Below are 18,805 nucleotides of genomic sequence, written 5' to 3'. Positions count from 1 at the left end.
TCGAGGAGAGCGGGGACCGAGGATCGAGGAGAGCGGGGACCGAGGATCGAGGAGAGCGGGGACCGAGGATCGAGGAGAGCGGGGACCGAGGATCGAGGAGAGCGGAGACCGAGGATCGAGGAGAGCGGAGACCGAGGATCGAGGAGAGCTGAGAGCGGAGACCGAGGAGAGCGGAGAGCAGAGACCGAGGATCGAGGAGAGCGGAGACCGAGGATCGAGGAGACCGAGGATCGAGGAGACCGAGGATCGAGGATCGAGGAGACCGAGGATCGAGGATCGAGGAGACCGAGGATCGAGGAGAGCGGAGAGCGGAGACGGAGGAGAGCGGAGAGCAGAGACCGAGGATCGAGGAGAGCTGAGACCGAGGATCGAGGAGAGCGGAGAGCGGAGACCGAGGATCGAGGAGAGCGGAGACCGAGGATCGAGGAGAGCGGAGACCGAGGATCGAGGAGAGCGGAAACCGAGGATCGAGGAGAGCGGAGACCGAGGATCGTGGAGAGCGGAGACCGGACACCGAGGATCGAGGAGAGCGGAGAGCGGACACCGAGGATCGAGGAGAGCGGAGAGCGGACACCGAGGATCGAGGAGAGCGGAGACCGAGGATCGAGGAGAGCGGAGACCGAGGATCGAAGAGAGCGGAGACCGAGGATCGAGGAGAGCGGAGAGCGGGGATCGAGGAGAGCGGAGAGCGGAGAGCGGACACCGAGGATCGAGGAGAGCGGAGAGCGGACACCGAGGATCGAGGAGAGCGGAGAGCGGACACCGAGGATCGAGGAGAGCGGAGAGCGGACACCGAGGATCGAGGAGAGCGGAGAGCGGACACCGAGGATCGAGGAGAGCGGAGAGCGGACACCGAGGATCGAGGAGAACGAGGATCGAGGAGAATGAGGATCGAGGATCGAGGAGATCGAGGAGAGCGGAGAGCGGGGATCGAGGAGAGCGGAGAGCGGGGATCGAGGAGAGCGGAGACCGGGGATCGAGGAGAGCGGAGACCGAGGATCGAGGAGAGCGGGGACCGAGGATCGAGGAGAGCGGGGACCGAGGATCGAGGAGAGCGGGGACCGAGGATCGAGGAGAGCGGGGACCGAGGATCGAGGAGAGCGGAGACCGAGGATCGAGGAGAGCGGAGACCGAGGATCGAGGAGAGCGGAGACCGAGGATCGAGGAGAGCGGAGACCGAGGATCGAGGAGAGCGGAGAGCGGAGACCGAGGATCGAGGAGAGCGGAGACCGAGGGTCGAGGAGAGCGGAGACCGAGGAGAGCGGAGACCGAGGATCGAGGAGAGCGGAGACCGAGGATCGAGGAGAGCGGAGACCGAGGAGAGCGGAGACCGAGGAGAGCGGAGACCGAGGATCGAGGAGAGCGGAGAGCGGAGACCGAGGATCGAGGAGAGCAGAGACCGAGGATCGAGGAGAGCGGAGACCGAGGATCGAGGAGAGCGGAGACCGAGGATCGAGGAGAGCGGAGAGCGGGGATCGAGGAGAGCGGAGAGCGGAGAGCGGACACCGAGGATCGAGGAGAGCGGAGAGCGGACACCGAGGATCGAGGAGAGCGGAGAGCGGACACCGAGGATCGAGGAGAGCGGAGAGCGGACACCGAGGATCGAGGAGAGCGGAGAGCGGACACCGAGGATCGAGGAGAGCGGAGAGCGGACACCGAGGATCGAGGAGAACGAGGATCGAGGAGAATGAGGATCGAGGATCGAGGAGATCGAGGAGAGCGGAGAGCGGGGATCGAGGAGAGCGGAGAGCGGGGATCGAGGAGAGCGGAGACCGGGGATCGAGGAGAGCGGAGACCGAGGATCGAGGAGAGCGGGGACCGAGGATCGAGCAGAGCGGGGACCGAGGATCGAGGAGAGCGGGGACCGAGGATCGAGGAGAGCGGGGACCGAGGATCGAGGAGAGCGGTGACCGAGGATCGAGGAGAGCGGAGACCGAGGATCGAGGAGAGCGGAGACCGAGGATCGAGGAGAGCGGAGACCGAGGATCGAGGAGAGCGGAGAGCGGAGACCGAGGATCGAGGAGAGCGGAGACCGAGGGTCGAGGAGAGCGGAGACCGAGGAGAGCGGAGACCGAGGATCGAGGAGAGCGGAGACCGAGGGTCGAGGAGAGCGGAGACCGAGGAGAGCGGAGACCGAGGAGAGCGGAGACCGAGGATCGAGGAGAGCGGAGAGCGGAGACCGAGGATCAAGGAGAGCGGAGAGCGGACACCGAGGATCGAGGAGAGCGGAGAGCGGACACCGAGGATCGAGGAGAGCGGAGAGCGGACACCGAGGATCGAGGAGAGCGGAGAGCGGACACCGAGGATCGAGGAGAACGAGGATCGAGGAGAATGAGGATCGAGGATCGAGGAGATCGAGGAGAGCGGAGAGCGGGGATCGAGGAGAGCGGAGAGCGGGGATCGAGGAGAGCGGAGACCGGGGATCGAGGAGAGCGGAGACCGAGGATCGAGGAGAGCGGGGACCGAGGATCGAGCAGAGCGGGGACCGAGGATCGAGGAGAGCGGGGACCGAGGATCGAGGAGAGCGGGGACCGAGGATCGAGGAGAGCGGTGACCGAGGATCGAGGAGAGCAGAGACCGAGGATCGAGGAGAGCGGAGACCGAGGATCGAGGAGAGCGGAGACCGAGGATCGAGGAGAGCGGAGACCGAGGATCGAGGAGAGCGGAGACCGAGGGTCGAGGAGAGCGGAGACCGAGGAGAGCGGAGACCGAGGAGAGCGGAGACCGAGGATCGAGGAGAGCGGAGAGCGGAGACCGAGGATCGAGGAGAGCGGAGAGCGGAGACCGAGGATCGAGGAGAGCAGAGACCGAGGATCGAGGAGAGCGGAGACCGAGGATCGAGGAGAGCGGAGACCGAGGATCGAGGAGAGCGGAGAGCGGAGACCGAGGATCGAGGAGAGCGGAGAGCGGAGACCGAGGATCGAGGAGAGCAGAGACCGAGGATCGAGGAGAGCGGAGACCGAGGATCGAGGAGAGCGGAGACCGAGGATCGAGGAGAGCGGAGACCGAGGATCGAGGAGAGCGGAGAGCGGACACCGAGGATCGAGGAGAGCGGAGAGCGGACACCGAGGATCGAGGAGAGCGGAGAGCGGACACCGAGGATCGAGGAGAGCGGAGACCGAGGATCGAGGAGAGCGGAGAGCGGAGACCGAGGATCGAGGAGAGCGGAGACCGAGGATCGAGGAGAGCGGAGACCGAGGATCGAGGAGAGCGGAGAGCGGGGATCGAGGAGAGCGGAGAGCGGAGAGCGGACACCGAGGATCGAGGAGAGCGGAGAGCGGACACCGAGGATCGAGGAGAGCGGAGAGCGGACACCGAGGATCGAGGAGAGCGGAGAGCGGACACCGAGGATCGAGGAGAGGGGAGAGCGGACACCGAGGATCGAGGAGAATGAGGATCGAGGATCGAGGAGATCGAGGAGAGCGGAGAGCGGGGATCGAGGAGAGCGGAGAGCGGGGATCGAGGAGAGCGGAGAGCGGGGATCGAGGAGAGCGGAGACCGGGGATCGAGGAGAGCGGAGACCGGGGATCGAGGAGAGCGGAGACCGAGGATCGAGGAGAGCGGGGACCGAGGATCGAGGAGAGCGGGGACCGAGGATCGAGGAGAGCGGGGACCGAGGATCGAGGAGAGCGGGGACCGAGGATCGAGGAGAGCGGAGACCGAGGATCGAGGAGAGCGGAGACCGAGGATCGAGGAGAGCTGAGAGCGGAGACCGAGGAGAGCGGAGAGCAGAGACCGAGGATCGAGGAGAGCGGAGACCGAGGATCGAGGAGACCGAGGATCGAGGAGACCGAGGATCGAGGATCGAGGAGACCGAGGATCGAGGATCGAGGAGACCGAGGATCGAGGAGAGCGGAGAGCGGAGACGGAGGAGAGCGGAGAGCAGAGACCGAGGATCGAGGAGAGCTGAGACCGAGGATCGAGGAGAGCGGAGAGCGGAGACCGAGGATCGAGGAGAGCGGAGACCGAGGATCGAGGAGAGCGGAGAGCGGGGATCGAGGAGAGCGGATAGCGGAGACCGAGGATCGAGGAGAGCGGAGAGCGGAGACCGAGGATCGAGGAGAGCAGAGACCGAGGATCGAGGAGAGCGGAGACCGAGGATCGAGGAGAGCGGAGACCGAGGATCGAGGAGAGCGGAGACCGAGGATCGAGGAGAGCGGAGAGCGGACACCGAGGATCGAGGAGAGCGGAGAGCGGACACCGAGGATCGAGGAGAGCGGAGAGCGGACACCGAGGATCGAGGAGAGCGGAGACCGAGGATCGAGGAGAGCGGAGAGCGGAGACCGAGGATCGAGGAGAGCGGAGACCGAGGATCGAAGAGAGCGGAGACCGAGGATCGAGGAGAGCGGAGAGCGGGGATCGAGGAGAGCGGAGAGCGGAGAGCGGACACCGAGGATCGAGGAGAGCGGAGAGCGGACACCGAGGATCGAGGAGAGCGGAGAGCGGACACCGAGGATCGAGGAGAGCGGAGAGCGGACACCGAGGATCGAGGAGAGCGGAGAGCGGACACCGAGGATCGAGGAGAACGAGGATCGAGGAGAATGAGGATCGAGGATCGAGGAGATCGAGGAGAGCGGAGAGCGGGGATCGAGGAGAGCGGAGAGCGGGGATCGAGGAGAGCGGAGAGCGGGGATCGAGGAGAGCGGAGACCGGGGATCGAGGAGAGCGGAGACCGAGGATCGAGGAGAGCGGGGACCGAGGATCGAGGAGAGCGGGGACCGAGGATCGAGGAGAGCGGGGACCGAGGATCGAGGAGAGCGGAGACCGAGGATCGAGGAGAGCGGAGACCGAGGATCGAGGAGAGCTGAGAGCGGAGACCGAGGATCGAGGAGAGCTGAGAGCGGAGACCGAGGAGAGCGGAGAGCGGAGACCGAGGATCGAGGAGAGCGGAGACCGAGGATCGAGGAGACCGAGGATCGAGGAGACCGAGGATCGAGGATCGAGGAGACCGAGGATCGAGGATCAAGGAGACCGAGGATCGAGGAGAGCGGAGAGCGGAGACGGAGGAGAGCGGAGAGCAGAGACCGAGGATCGAGGAGAGCTGAGACCGAGGATATAGGAGAGCGGAGAGCGGAGACCGAGGATCGAGGAGAGCGGAGACCGAGGATCGAGGAGAGCGGAGAGCGGGGATCGAGGAGAGCGGATAGCGGAGACCGAGGATCGAGGAGAGCTGAGAGCGGAGACCGAGGATCGAGGAGAGCGGAGAGCGGAGACCGAGGATCGAGGAGAGCGGAGACCGAGGATCGAGGAGACCGAGGATCGAGGAGACCGAGGATCGAGGAGAGCGGAGACCGAGGATCGAGGAGAGCGGAGACCGAGGAGAGCGGAGACCGAGGATCGAGGAGAGCGGTGACCGAGGATCGAGGAGAGCGGAGACCGAGGATCGAGGAGAGCGGTGATCGAGGAGAGCGTAGACCGAGGATCGAGGAGAGCGGAGACCGAGGATCGAGGAGAGCGGAGACCGAGGATCGAGGAGAGCGGTGACCGAAGATCGAGGAGAGCGGTGACCGAGGAGAGCGGTGACCGAGGAGAGAGGATATGAGGATTGAGGAGACTGAGGATCGAGGAGACAGAGGATCGAGGAGAGAGGAGACTGAGGATCGAGGAGAGAGGAGACTGAGGATCGAGGAGAGAGGAGACCGTTGACCGAGGAGACCGACGATCGAGGAGAGCGGTGACCGAGGAGAGAGGAGACGAGGATCGAGGAGACTGAGGATCGATGGGACTGAGGATCGAGGAGAGAGGGGACCGATTATCAAGGAGAGCGGGGACCGAGGAGACCTTGAGGATCGAGGGGACCGAGGTTCGAGGAGAGCGGGGACCGAGGAGACCACCGTGAGGCAGACGAGTGATATCGATAAATCCAAAGCTATGTTTGCAGATGTCTTCAAACTCCTTGGAAATAGTGCCGATAGCAAAATGATCGAGGTCCTTCAGCGGCAAACCAGGGCCACTCACACTGAGGATGATAAATCGGTTGATCGAGGTCTACGCAGTGTGTGATTCAAAGTTCTTGTGGTTGCGGCTGCATATGAGATCCAAATCCGCAAACCTCACATCATCATTCGGAGATCATATCAGGTGGGTGTTGCTGTTTACCAACTGGCCAAGCTGTGCATCCTGGAGTTATATTATGACTTGGTTGATAGATACATTGATTGCAAGGACTATGAGCTCATCATAATGGACACTGATATTCGACATCTTGGGTTGTTCGTGTGCTCAGTGGTGACGTTGTGCACCCCCAGCTTCAGCAGAAGTTTATCCAGGACTGCAATAACTGGCTTGCCTGTGATAAATGGAGTGAACGTACTCCTGAGATTATCAAGCCAGAATTTGTGGGTGAACAGGTTGTCGTCCTTTGTTCCCAAGTGCAACTGCATTGATGACGATACCAAGTATAAACACTCAGCGAACGGTATGTTACAAAGGCACAACACCCTCTCCTGGGGTCACTATAAACCTGCTTTGGAGGGAAGCATAGATCGGGTTGAAAATCGAGGCTTCGGAATGTGGGATGGCGCAATGACCACCTTCAGCCAGGCAAAGCTGGGGCTATCTGCGTACTGAGAGATTCTACAGTATCGGAATTACAATCGCAGGAAAATCCAGCCATATTTTAGGCCAATATTCCAAACGAATTGCCTTGATTAGTGGAGATCTCGCTAATTCTCTGCCCTGATACCCGAGCTCCCACATTAGCCATTCAAGTCGGGAGAAGCCTTTTGCCCTGAAGAAATAAGAGGCAAAACACTTTGGTAACGGAATTACCTCAGACATTTGATCCAAAAAAATCATAATTTTGAACTGCAGATTCCTCTGAATTAATAACAGATATGAATAAAAGGAGCTCAGTTTCTAAGAGCCTATCAAGTAGCCTATGGAATCCCCCTTTGCTTAAGTTAGATATTGCTTTGTTGATGAAAGGAGTCCCTTCAAAGAAGAAAAGTCCATGGTAACGGAATTACATCCTCTGAAACAACTGAACACTGTAAGGCCACAGGCCATTATTCATTCTAGATACCCTTCTGAAGTTACAAAATAAAACCTTCCACAAGGCATAAGAAAAACTTAACTTGACTAGCACAATGCATCCAACGGGGATGCAGTTAACAGAGTTTTCAACACAATTTAACACCAACTCTGAAACAAATCAGCTTGCCACAGTTTTAACTCAATGGAGCTCTGTCCATATAGTATCTGATTATTTGGCAGAAGGTTGTTGCTCCAGATACACAGGCTTTTACACAGGCTTTTTAGCAGATATTATTCAATGAAGAAACAAACATGGAGAAGAAACATGGTAACGGAATTGCCACAACCACACATATTTTGTCTAAGTGCAATGTTTTGTCCACTGTTTGTGTTATTTGCTATTCCATGGGATTTGAAATGTGAGAACATTGGTTGATAAGGTTTTTTTAAAAAATCAACTGACAATGTTTTATCCCACATTGGTCCCTGGAACACCAAATCTCAAAGAATGGTGAAGCATACAGCATCACTTGTTTCACTGGATGAAAGTGATCCTGTCTCGCCTGTCCATCTGCGGTTCAGAAAGAATGTCCACAATATTTACACTCTGCACTGTATAAATTTCCTCAACCTCAGGCCAAACATATTTATCAAATGAAGGAATCTTTTTCAGGAATTTGATGGCAATATCCTCACCAGATTTCCTAATAACCTGGCCCACAAATTTTCTTGCATCCTTCTGTTGAGAGTACTGAACCTTGACCCAATTTCCTACATCGACTACATGCACAACATCGACCCCATCTCCTGCATATTCAGCATCATGTCCACCTGAGTCTCCCTCCTCAGCTTCTGCCTCATCATCTCTGCCGTCCTCATCTGTCGTGGCACTTTTTTCCTCTTCAGCTGTATCCAACTCCATATAGGTTCCCATCAAAGGCACAAGCTCTATTTCGTCCACATAATCTGCAGTGTTATCATCATCGCCAACAACTTTGAAGACATGTCTAGCTGTAGTTGATGCCCTAGAATGATCCTTTACGTTAATACAATAGGATCCAATGGTGATGATTGTATGTTTTTTCTTTACATCTGGAATGGCATGCACATCCTCAACGTCTTGTAGCAACTTGGGCTTTGCCTGCTCAATTTCATCTTTGGAGACATGTAGGACTTCTATACCAGGACACTGTTTCTCTGCAATCGCTGCAAACTCCACCGATGTTGTCACAGTTATGTTTGTCTCTTTGCTGTTCTGCCAATTTTCACAGATGTTGATGGATTAAAAGTTCTGACATCCAGGCTTCACATGGCACAGCTTCCTGACTTCTAGAAAAGGTTGAAGGTCAAGTAGCTGACACCTATTGTCCACACAATCAACTAAAACAATTAAATGAAGCCAATAATCAATTAAAACAATTAAATTAGGTCAATTATAATCAATGAAAACAATTAAATTATGACAATAATCAACTAAACCAATTAAATTAGGAAGTGCTGACACCTTTTATTGTATACAAAGACTGTACTAACTGTAATTCCGTTACCAATGTAATTCCGTTACCACATTTTCTCAGAAGTATGAGGTTTTTAATTAGAAATTTGGCTGTAATCTCTTCATTTGGCTCCCAATGAAAGAGAATCTTCAAAGACTTTCTCCAAGATCAAGGAATAAGCTCACACACAGATTTATTTCATGATTTTGGTCACGGAATTACCACTAAAAAGGAGTCAATTGAAAACATCTGTGTGAATTTCATAAAAAGGCCGGTCAAAAATGAATGACAAAATCAGAAACCTCGAGTGTTGAACCCATAATTAAGGTAATTTTACAGACATTTCTCTCATCGATAAAATTATGGGGTGGGCCATAAAATATCAGCTCAAACTCCTTAATTTCCGTGGCAAAAAAGTGCATTTTCTCTGGAACGGAAAAACCTGAGGGAATGAGATATCCAGGAGTTGTCTGTTGCGCTGAATGTCTAAGAACCCATCGTTTTGTGCTAATAACTTTCTAGTTGGGTGAAGCCAAGTTTGAATTTTCATGTTTTTAGCCTTTCTGCTGTAGAATTGCCTGACTATGACAAATGGCGGGTGCTGCTTGATGGGATTCACAATGAGCCGCTCGAATTTGGGGTACCTCCTGCTCCTTCAGAGCAGAATCGAGTACCCGCGCAGTTGGCTGTTCCGGCATCGACATGTCAGCAAGTATCCAAGAAAGTGGAATTTACCCTTGGTGATATGACTTGTGAGAGATCCATATAATTACAATATCTCACAGCTACATCATATGTGGTAAAATATAGTGAGGGCACACACCCACTGTAGAGATGATAGTCCTCAAGCCTTAAGTTTTCGCCCTCCGGGGTGCCGCAGAGCCGACTTTTGTGCAACAATTGCGGTAGGTTTGTGTTTCGCCCTGAAAACAGTGGATGTGGAAAAACTAAAGGGGGGCTGGGAGCTGCATGTTGGAGCATATGACAGTAAATGGGAATAACATGCATGCTTCGAGAGAAAAATCAGGATTGGTGGCTTCCAGAAGGGGTCCAGATGAAATGGTATAAGCTCAGAAGAGGTGTGCTGTTTTTCACTCTGAGATTACATACGACTCACCAGTATCAACTTCCATATTCACCAGGATCTTATCAATTGTTACCTTAACCATAAATGGAGCATGGGAGCACTTGGTTCCGAAGGAAAATTCTTCGTAAAGTTCCTTACCTGTGTGTCGGCTTCAAGCTGTGTCCAATGTACTTCCAATTTGTGACATATTGTCCACTGCATCAGGGTCCATATGCCTGGTGTTGGCTTATCGGTGAAGGTGGTGGGCTTGGGATCCCAGGATCTTGAGTTCAAATCCCACTCAGCTGTTGAATTAATACCAGGTGGGGTTGACTGCCTGTCATCCTTCCGAGATTGGCAAAATGAGTGCCAACTTGCTGGTATCCTGTGTCGGAGTGGCGACCTGTCCAGGATTGTGCCCAATAGTCAAGGAGACTGCTGAGGCAGCACCAACGCTCTGCACAGAGTATGGTTTCAATGCATGGATGGATCAGGGTCCACGCCAATGTGATAAGCAGTCTGCATACACTCATTAGCTGTTTCTCTGACTTTAGCCAGATTGGGGATGGATTCAATAAGAAGTTTGTGGAGAACTGAGTCGTCATCGATCCCAGTGATGAACAAGTCACACAAGTGTTCTTCTGGTTTGTCTCCAAACTCACCATGTTCGGCGCGTCGGTGTAAATCAGCCATAAACCCGATGGGGGTGAAGAGTCTTCATGGCAAGATTGAACGCCGTGGGGCAAAAGGTGTGGCCAGCAAATCAGAATGCGCGCACACACACACGCACACACACACGCACATACACACACACACACACGTCAAATATATATATATATATATATATATATATATATATATATATATATATATATATATATATATATATATATATATATATATATATATATATATATATATATATATATATATATATATATATATATACACACACAAACACACTTCAAATATATATATATATATATATATATATATATATATATATATATATATATATATATATATATATATATATATATATATACATAAACACACACCTCAAAAAAAAATATATATATATATATCCACATACATACACAAACACACACACACACACACACACACACTCTCTCCTCAAATATATATATATATATATATATATATATATATATATATATATATATATATATATATATATATATACACACACACACACACACACACACACACACACACACACACACACACACACACACACACACACACTCCAGTGCATGAGCATGCCTTCACACCACAAACAACTACTCATGTACATCTTACACACAGACATAATCAATATAAGGTTTTTATTTTTTTGATGATGTGGATTATGAAAGATATTTATATTCAAGAGCTCTCATTACAATGATATGTAAACCAACTAAACATGTCTAAAGGTAATTTACCTGATGCTTTGTGTTTTATTTTTTTTTTCTGCATTAAAAAACATGATTTAATGACAGAATAACATCAGGAATTTGATTCTGATGAATGTCATCCACTGCCAGAGGAAGGAATGAATGATTGACTGAATGAATGAGATAACGGGAATGAAAATATTTGCTTTATTCATTCATTCTGGAATATTGAATAAAAAAACATATTTAAATGATTATTTATAATTAAAAGTCTTCATATAATATTAATGTGAGGTATTTTAATTGGAAATAATGTTTTTTTATGTTATTTTATATTTTTAAACTTCTGATTTAATTCTCCATTGTCCCCATTGTCCCCATTGTGACACAGTACTTTGAACCCACAATGTTGATTCTTCGTTTGTTTGTGAGCATCATCAGGTGCAGACCAGCTCATCTCGTGCTCTTCTTATCTCCATTCATCCCCTCTTTTACCCCATTTACCACCATGACACGATCTTCAATGAGTTCAGTTTTCACCAGTGGGTTTGTTTATGTAATTCGTGCCACCGTTGTTGACCTCATGCTCAACCCAGTGTTGTACATTTAATTTTTATGATGTTGATGTCCCGTAGGCTTGACAGGCCAAATGGCCTCCTCTTCCATCAAAGTTCCTTGTGTGTCCTTGTGTTCGACACTGTGACAAGGCAGTGGAGATCAAGTTACTTTACCTGGACTCGGTGGTCTTGATCTGAAATCCTATTGTGCTGCTCTTGCTTATTCTCTGTCTGATAGTTTCAACCTCTCCTTCACCTTCGGTTACGTTTCATTTGTACTTCAAAGAGTCAACAACAATCCAACACACAATAATAGTTTAATAAATAGGGGCAATATACCTGAGTGCTCACCTGGAAGAATGATGGTGCTGAGGAGGAGGTCAACTTGGGACGAGATGAGCAAAATGTTCCGATGAATCAATGTTAACGGTCCGATTATTTTAATGTCATGAACAAACTTTGATACATCATGGGTGATGAAGGTTGTGTTGGAGCTTTATTAAAAATTGTGTTTGTGGTTTCGTGAAGGTTGAGGTCAAGTTTCATCAAAATACATGTATCGATAATTCTTGTAGCTAGAAACGTGATACCCACCCCAGTGTGTCTAAAAAAAACCCCCACAACATCCAGTTTGACCTTTATTTTATGTTCTTGCTTTAAGTGTGTTTGGCAAGGCCCACAGTCCTTCGTCTTGGCGGGAAACATTGCCCCGATCATCCAGGCATTCCCACGTTATCGGCTCATCCGGGTCAGAGGTCATGCGGAGCTTGTCCCAACGTCGGGCCAGGCCGGAGGGGGGCTTGCACACTTGCTCTCGTCGATCTTGTTATAATGGAGTAAACGTATCTGGTTATGTTTGTTTATTTGTTACCATAACGTCTTCGTCTTCTTCAAATATTGTTTTACAAATTTCCCCACATTGTTTATAGAATTAAAGCTAACCGAAGAAACACATTCATCACTTACCTGTAGTCATCAGCGCGCATTGTTTTGTTATTGTTACTTGATTAATCGACATCGAGATGTGGACAAAATAAAACTTTCGATGTAAAAACCCTGCCGGAAGTGCAAGAGAAGCGGTGCATTGGGGTCACGTGTGCTCTGTGAGGCTGACAGGTCGAATTTCCAATCAAGTCTTTGATAAATTAGTGTTTATCTTCCTTTCCAGGTGAAACTGATTAAAATAAATATGAATTTATGCTCAGTTCCTTTTTAATTCATACATTTTGAGTTTTGACTTCTGATTTACACAATATAGTCCAGCGGAAATGTGAAAAAGCATGTTGTGGCGTCATTATGAAGTTTTGGGTTGATTCATCATCTCTGAGCTATCCTGAATCACAATCAGCCAGGTACCAGACTCGGACCCTTGAGGAATTTCTTTTGGAGGTGAAAAACAAAATGGCCACCACCGACTTTCGATAAATTCTGTTTTGGGCTATATCTTCACTTCCAATGCACTTACACACAATTTTGGTGTCTACTACTATGTTTTCATGGTCAAGGAATCCGATAATGATAAAATTGAAGGTGTATGTATAAGACCTGTCTCATATTTTCAAGATGGCCACCATTTTAATATGAAAAATGGCTATTTTGCAGTTCCACTGATCACTTTCAGTAAGAAATTGAATTTGATGAACCCTCAAATATTAATACTACGTACAATAATAGTCAATGATGGCTAAAGTAACTTACTTGAAATGATCAATGAATTGATGATAATATTGGAATACGATTTTTACACAAATATATCTGGATACATGTGGATAGTTGACTATGACTTTGGGTTATGTCTTAAAGTAAGTATGTACATGTATATGATTTTGAAATTACCTTTTATTTTTAGGCAAACAAATATTAACTTTGTAAAGGATGCAATGTTCCACATTAAGTTCTATCTTCATCATCGTCGTCGTGATTATCAGCTACTGCCCTTGTCTCTTCGTTACAACAGTCTGATCCAGCATTACAACTGCAAAACATCGAACATGACATCTGTGCTGTCACACAACCTCACCTCCCCGTGGAACATGGTCGGCTGGTGGAGCATCCACACTTGATCACCTGCAGAATGGTGACTGGTGCAGCAGACACATCAGGTGGAAGTGTGGTTGGACACAACGTCGCACCGTCCTCACCTTCTTGCCATCCAAACTTGATGGGATCCAAGTTCGGACGATCTGACTGAGTGGCCGATTTCCATATAATGACTTCATGATGAGCGCGATGTACATGTTGAACAAAGGCATCATGCGATGGGGGCAACGACTTCAATTTCGGAGCAGAGGTAATCTTGGAGTTGGCCATCTTCGACTTCCACAACTGATACTGGTGTGTGGACATATCACCTTCGACTTTGAAACCATAACAGGCAGCAATGAAGGTAGTTGCCTCAGATATCATCTTTTCCTCGTCTGCTTCCACCTGACCAAGTAAGGTGGGATGATGTCCGCCCATTAGTACCTTCAGCGCTGTGGCCTTTCCAATGCCAAACAACTACGACACAGTTTCGCATCCGGTCAGAGCATGTACAGCAGGCAGATATTTGGCGATGCTTTTGTGTTTCAGTGCTGTTTGGCGAATGTCTACATTCACCCTCCCAGCACACGGACTCTCCATGCTGATCATCTTTTCCCACAGTCATCTTTTCCTCGAGGTAGAAATGAATCAACAGGACAAAGACATCTGTATTGTCGCAGACCACTTTGATGTGTGTCACCACTGACACCTGACATAATTCTAATGAAGTGATGGATGATGATGACGTCTGCTTCATGGTGTGTTTTCAGATCCTGTCTCTGGAGAGTGGAATTGTTCCATACTTGTACTGGTGCAGGATCTTTTCCGGTGATCACCAATTTGGTCTGGTTGTCCACAATGTGGGTCATCAGATACTGACAGATCAAATCGATCAGTTGTACTTTGTTGAAGGTGACATTTAGGAGCACTTTTTGTGCTGGAAGTGTTGTGTGTAAGTTGAGTGGTTGTTTTCGACTTGAATCATGACCTGCACGACTGGATCTCGTCATTTGTTTCGTGCTGATTTTGATGTACCTGTCGAAAATCAGGTATACGTCACAACACTCCAGGTGGTATTTGATGGTTCCCATGAAGTTGATCACATAATCCTCAATTGTACCATTTGTGGGCCAATGTAAGTCTCTAACATGGCGAATCCATCGATGAGGACAGCATTTGGAACACCTTGGATTCTACTTGATTGCTCAATTGGAGTTTCGTCTTCCGGATTGCTTTCGACTGAGCCCGCATCGTGCCCCTCTCGTCAAACAAGGAGGACAGGGACAGTTTGTAAGAGAGGTCATCGTTGATATCAATATCCCTGTATTGTTGGAGACATATGACTCGGCTGTAGATCAATTCGGTATCATATACTGGCCTTCCATCCAGCTTGATGCTCTTTTTGGTCGAAGTCATCAGGGTCACTTTCTTGGTTCGTGTCTTGTTGAAGCTTGTTGGTCATCCAGATTCAAATTCCTCCATCTGTTGTCGTCCAATCTTGAGAGAATCATCAACGTTTACCTTGTCTGTCGCATGAAACATAGTAGTAGACACCAAAATTGTGTGTGTAAGTGCATTAGAAGTGAAGATATAGCCCAAAACAGAATTTATCGAAAGTCGGTGGTGGCCATTTTGTTTTTCGCCTCGAAAAAAAATTCCTCAAGGGTGCGAGTCTGGCACCCGGCTGATTCTGATTCAGGATAGCTCAGAGATGATGAATCAACCAAAAAACTTCATAATCACGCGAAAGCACGCTTCGCCCTGAAATGGCTGTTTGGCATCGAGACTAATATGATCAATCAGAGCACAAAATATATTTGGCCGACCTCCCCTACCACCCCCCTCCACCATTCCCCCATCCTCCACAGCCCCTGATCCACCATCACCCTCACTAACCCACCCCCACCATCCACCCCAACCCCCGACCCACCATCACCCCCACTAACCCTCACCCCCCTTCCCTCTCTCCAGGAGAAAGCAGTCATGGTCAAAGATTCCTTTATCTCTGTAGCGACGTGTGGTGAGGTGTGTAGAGAGTGCTGATCCACACTCGTGAACATTACTGAATGTGACTGTGACCAGTGCTTTGCTCAATAATTTAAGTTGGAGGGGTGTTTTACCCCAGAATTTTAAGCGAAGGGGGAGGGGGTGTAGGGAGGTATATGATAGTAGTGTGGTTCTGGGGGGGGGGTAATCGGGATAATTGAGGGTGGTGTTGGGAAATCCCTGTGTGTGAGGCTTGTGCTCATTACACCACAAACCTCGTGCATTGAAAATTCCGCTGTCCACATTATTGGGTACATCCGGGAAATAAATACAGGGCTATTCAAGGCTGAATGGGGTGAAAATATAGTTTTTCTGCTCGTCCATAAAGATTTACGTGAGTTAGGAGATATTTATTTATTTAGGTGATTGAGGGGGGGGGATGCAGCGAGGGAGGGGGTGAGGGTTGGGTGGTCTTGGACATAGGTGTGTGGACATAGTGCAAAACCATCCTGGGGAGAGTGAACACTCTTGAGACCAAGTTTAGACACCATGTGTCAAAGGATGTGACTGGTAAATCAGAAAAACACACCCAGTGAGGGGGTAATGGTGGTGGGCGTTGGGATAGGAGGTGGGGCCAAGTGCAAAAGTATCCTGGGGGAGAGGACACCCTTTATGCCAAGTGTGAGTGAACGCCATGGGTGAAAGGGTGTGTTTGGTAGATGGAAGCAAACACATGTTAAGGGGGGGGGGTGCGGTGGGAATTGGAGTGGAGGATTAAACCCTAAAACTACGTGAGGGGGTGAAGAGTCTTCATGACAAGATTGAACGCCATGGGTCAAAAGGTGTGGCCAGCAAATCAAAGCACTCACACACACACACACACATACACACACCTTAAATATATATACACACTCACTCACACACACACCTCAAATATATACACACACACACACACACACACACACACCCACCCACCCACACACACACACACACACACACACACACACACACACACACACACACACACACACACACACACACACACACACACACACACACTCCAGTGCATGGTCATGCCTACATACCACAAACAACCACTCATGTACATCTTACACACAGACATAATCAATATAAAGTTTTTATTTTTTTGATGATGTGGATTATGAAAGATATTTATATTCAAGAGCTCTCGTTACAATGATATGTAAACCAACTAAACATATCTAAAGGTAATTTACCTGATGCTTTGTGTTTGTTTGTTTTTCTGCATTAAAAAAACATGATTTAATGACAGAAAAACATCAGGAATTCGATTCTGATGAATGTCATCCACTGACAGAGGAAGGGATGAATGAATGACTGAATGAATGAGATAATGGGAATGAAAATTTTGGTTTATTCATTCCTTCTGGAACATTGAATGAAAATAAACATATTTAAATGATTATAATTAAAAGTCTTCATATAATATTAATGTGAGGTATTTTAATTAGAAATAATGTTTTTTTTTATGTTATTTTATATTTTTTAACTTCTGATTTAATTCTCCATTGTCTCCATTGTCCCCATTGTGACACAGTGCTTTGAACCCACAACGTTGATTCTTCATTTGTTTGTGAGCATCATCAGGTGCAGACCAGCTCATCTCGTGCTCTTCTTACCCTCCATTGTCCCCATTGTCCCCATTGTGACACAGTGCTTTGAACCCACAACGTTGATTCTTCATTTGTGAGCATCATCAGGAGCAGACCAGCTTATCTCGTGCTCTTCTTACCCTCCATTCGTCCCCTCTTTTACCCAATTTACCACCATGACACGATCTTCAAAGAGTTCAGTTTTCACCGGTGGGTTTATTTATGTAATTTCTGCCACCGTTGTTGACCTCATGCTCAACCCAGTGTTGTAGATTTAATTTATATGATGTTGATGTACAGGAGGCTTGACAGGCCAAATGGCCTCCTCCTCCGTCAAAGTTCCTTGTATCCGAGTACTTTTAAATAAGGAAAGAATCAACTACTAATTAATTAAAAAATTTTTTTAACTCAGAGCAAGGATGAGGGGCAATGTTGAACAGAAACGTTCCTCTGACATGATGTTCCTGATTCTTACGTGTGTCTACCTGTATGCATTGTTTCTGACAGGTGAGACTTCTGCGCTGTGGCAGGATCCAGTTTTGTCAACAGCTCAATCATCCATTGTTCATGTTCTGCACAAACACCTCCAAATCCACAGGCTCGGAATTCATCTCCACAATTATCCAATGTTCATCTTTGTGATGTACCACCACCAAATGATGACTCAAGATACACCTCCATTTCTGCAAACACAAACTTACTAAAAGATACCCATCCCAACTCCCTATAACTCATGTGCACCTTATTGTGAGTTGGATGAGTGTTGCCACTCCAACAATCAGCCACATCAGTGCAGTAAAGGCATTCTGCAATTCCATGAGACGGACACACTCGATGAGCATCCACTCAAGGTAGGACAAACTTTTCCTCCAATATCTTCTGTTCTTCCTCTGCCCTGATTGATTCTTCTGACCATGTACTTGTAAAAGTACTAAACAGTCTGGCTGTTGTTTGAAAGCTACCACAGTGAGTACTTCAGTCTGGGAATTATTATTTCAAGCTGATTGAGAGACCACTTACCTGCCCTCTTACAAAAATATCAGTTTTCCATTTCCACTGCATCCGATATCGACTCGGCCTGGGAAAGCCTTCTCAAAAAGCCTGCTATCTCATGCACAGGTACACTGAACACTGTGACAAGACAAGTGGTGATCAGGTAACTTTACCTGGACTCGGTGCTCTTGATATCAAATCCTATTGTGCTGCTCTTGCTTATTATCTGTCTGATAGTTTCAGCTTCTCCTTCACCTTCGGTTACCTTTCATTTGTACTTCAAAGAGTCAACAACAATCCAACACACAATAATAGTATAATAAATAGGGGCAATTAATACACCTGAGTGCTCACCTGGAAGAATGATGGTGCTGAGGAGGAGGTCAACATGGGACGAGATGAGCAAAATGTTCCGATGAATCAATGTTAACGGTCCGATTATTTTAATGTCATGAACAAACTTTGATACATCATGGGTGATGAAGGTTGTGTTAGAGTTTTATTAAAAATTGTGTTTGTGGTTTCGTGAAGGTTGAGGTCAAGTTTCATCAATGCACATATATCGATAATTGCTATAGCGAGAAACGTGATACCCACCCCAGTGTGTCTAAAAAAACCCACCACATCCAGTTTGACCTTTATTTTATGTTCTTTAAGTGTGTTTGAGGAGTGTTTGTCT

At 48.5% G+C, this 18,805-nt stretch overlaps 1 protein-coding gene across 1 annotated transcript in view; it reads left to right on the top strand.

The window, feature by feature from the left end:
* The window catches only part of LOC147009923 (uncharacterized), a 124,022-nt gene extending 105,217 nt beyond the window's left edge, over positions 1 to 18,805 (top strand). Inside the window, exons 2-5 of the mRNA XM_085861212.1 lie at positions 1,926 to 6,081; positions 6,227 to 6,418; positions 17,196 to 17,343; positions 17,641 to 18,805. Coding sequence (XP_085717338.1) covers positions 1,926 to 4,808 — 2,883 coding nt within the window. The 3' untranslated portion in view covers positions 4,809 to 6,081; positions 6,227 to 6,418; positions 17,196 to 17,343; positions 17,641 to 18,805. The remainder of the gene's footprint in view (positions 1 to 1,925; positions 6,082 to 6,226; positions 6,419 to 17,195; positions 17,344 to 17,640) is intronic.

This window comes from Eptatretus burgeri, chromosome 17 (assembly GCF_056783735.1).
Source record: "Eptatretus burgeri isolate ZD-2024b chromosome 17, Ebu_testis_v1, whole genome shotgun sequence".
Lineage (NCBI taxonomy): Eukaryota > Metazoa > Chordata > Myxini > Myxiniformes > Myxinidae > Eptatretus > Eptatretus burgeri.
This window is presented reverse-complemented; position numbering and strand designations above follow the sequence as displayed.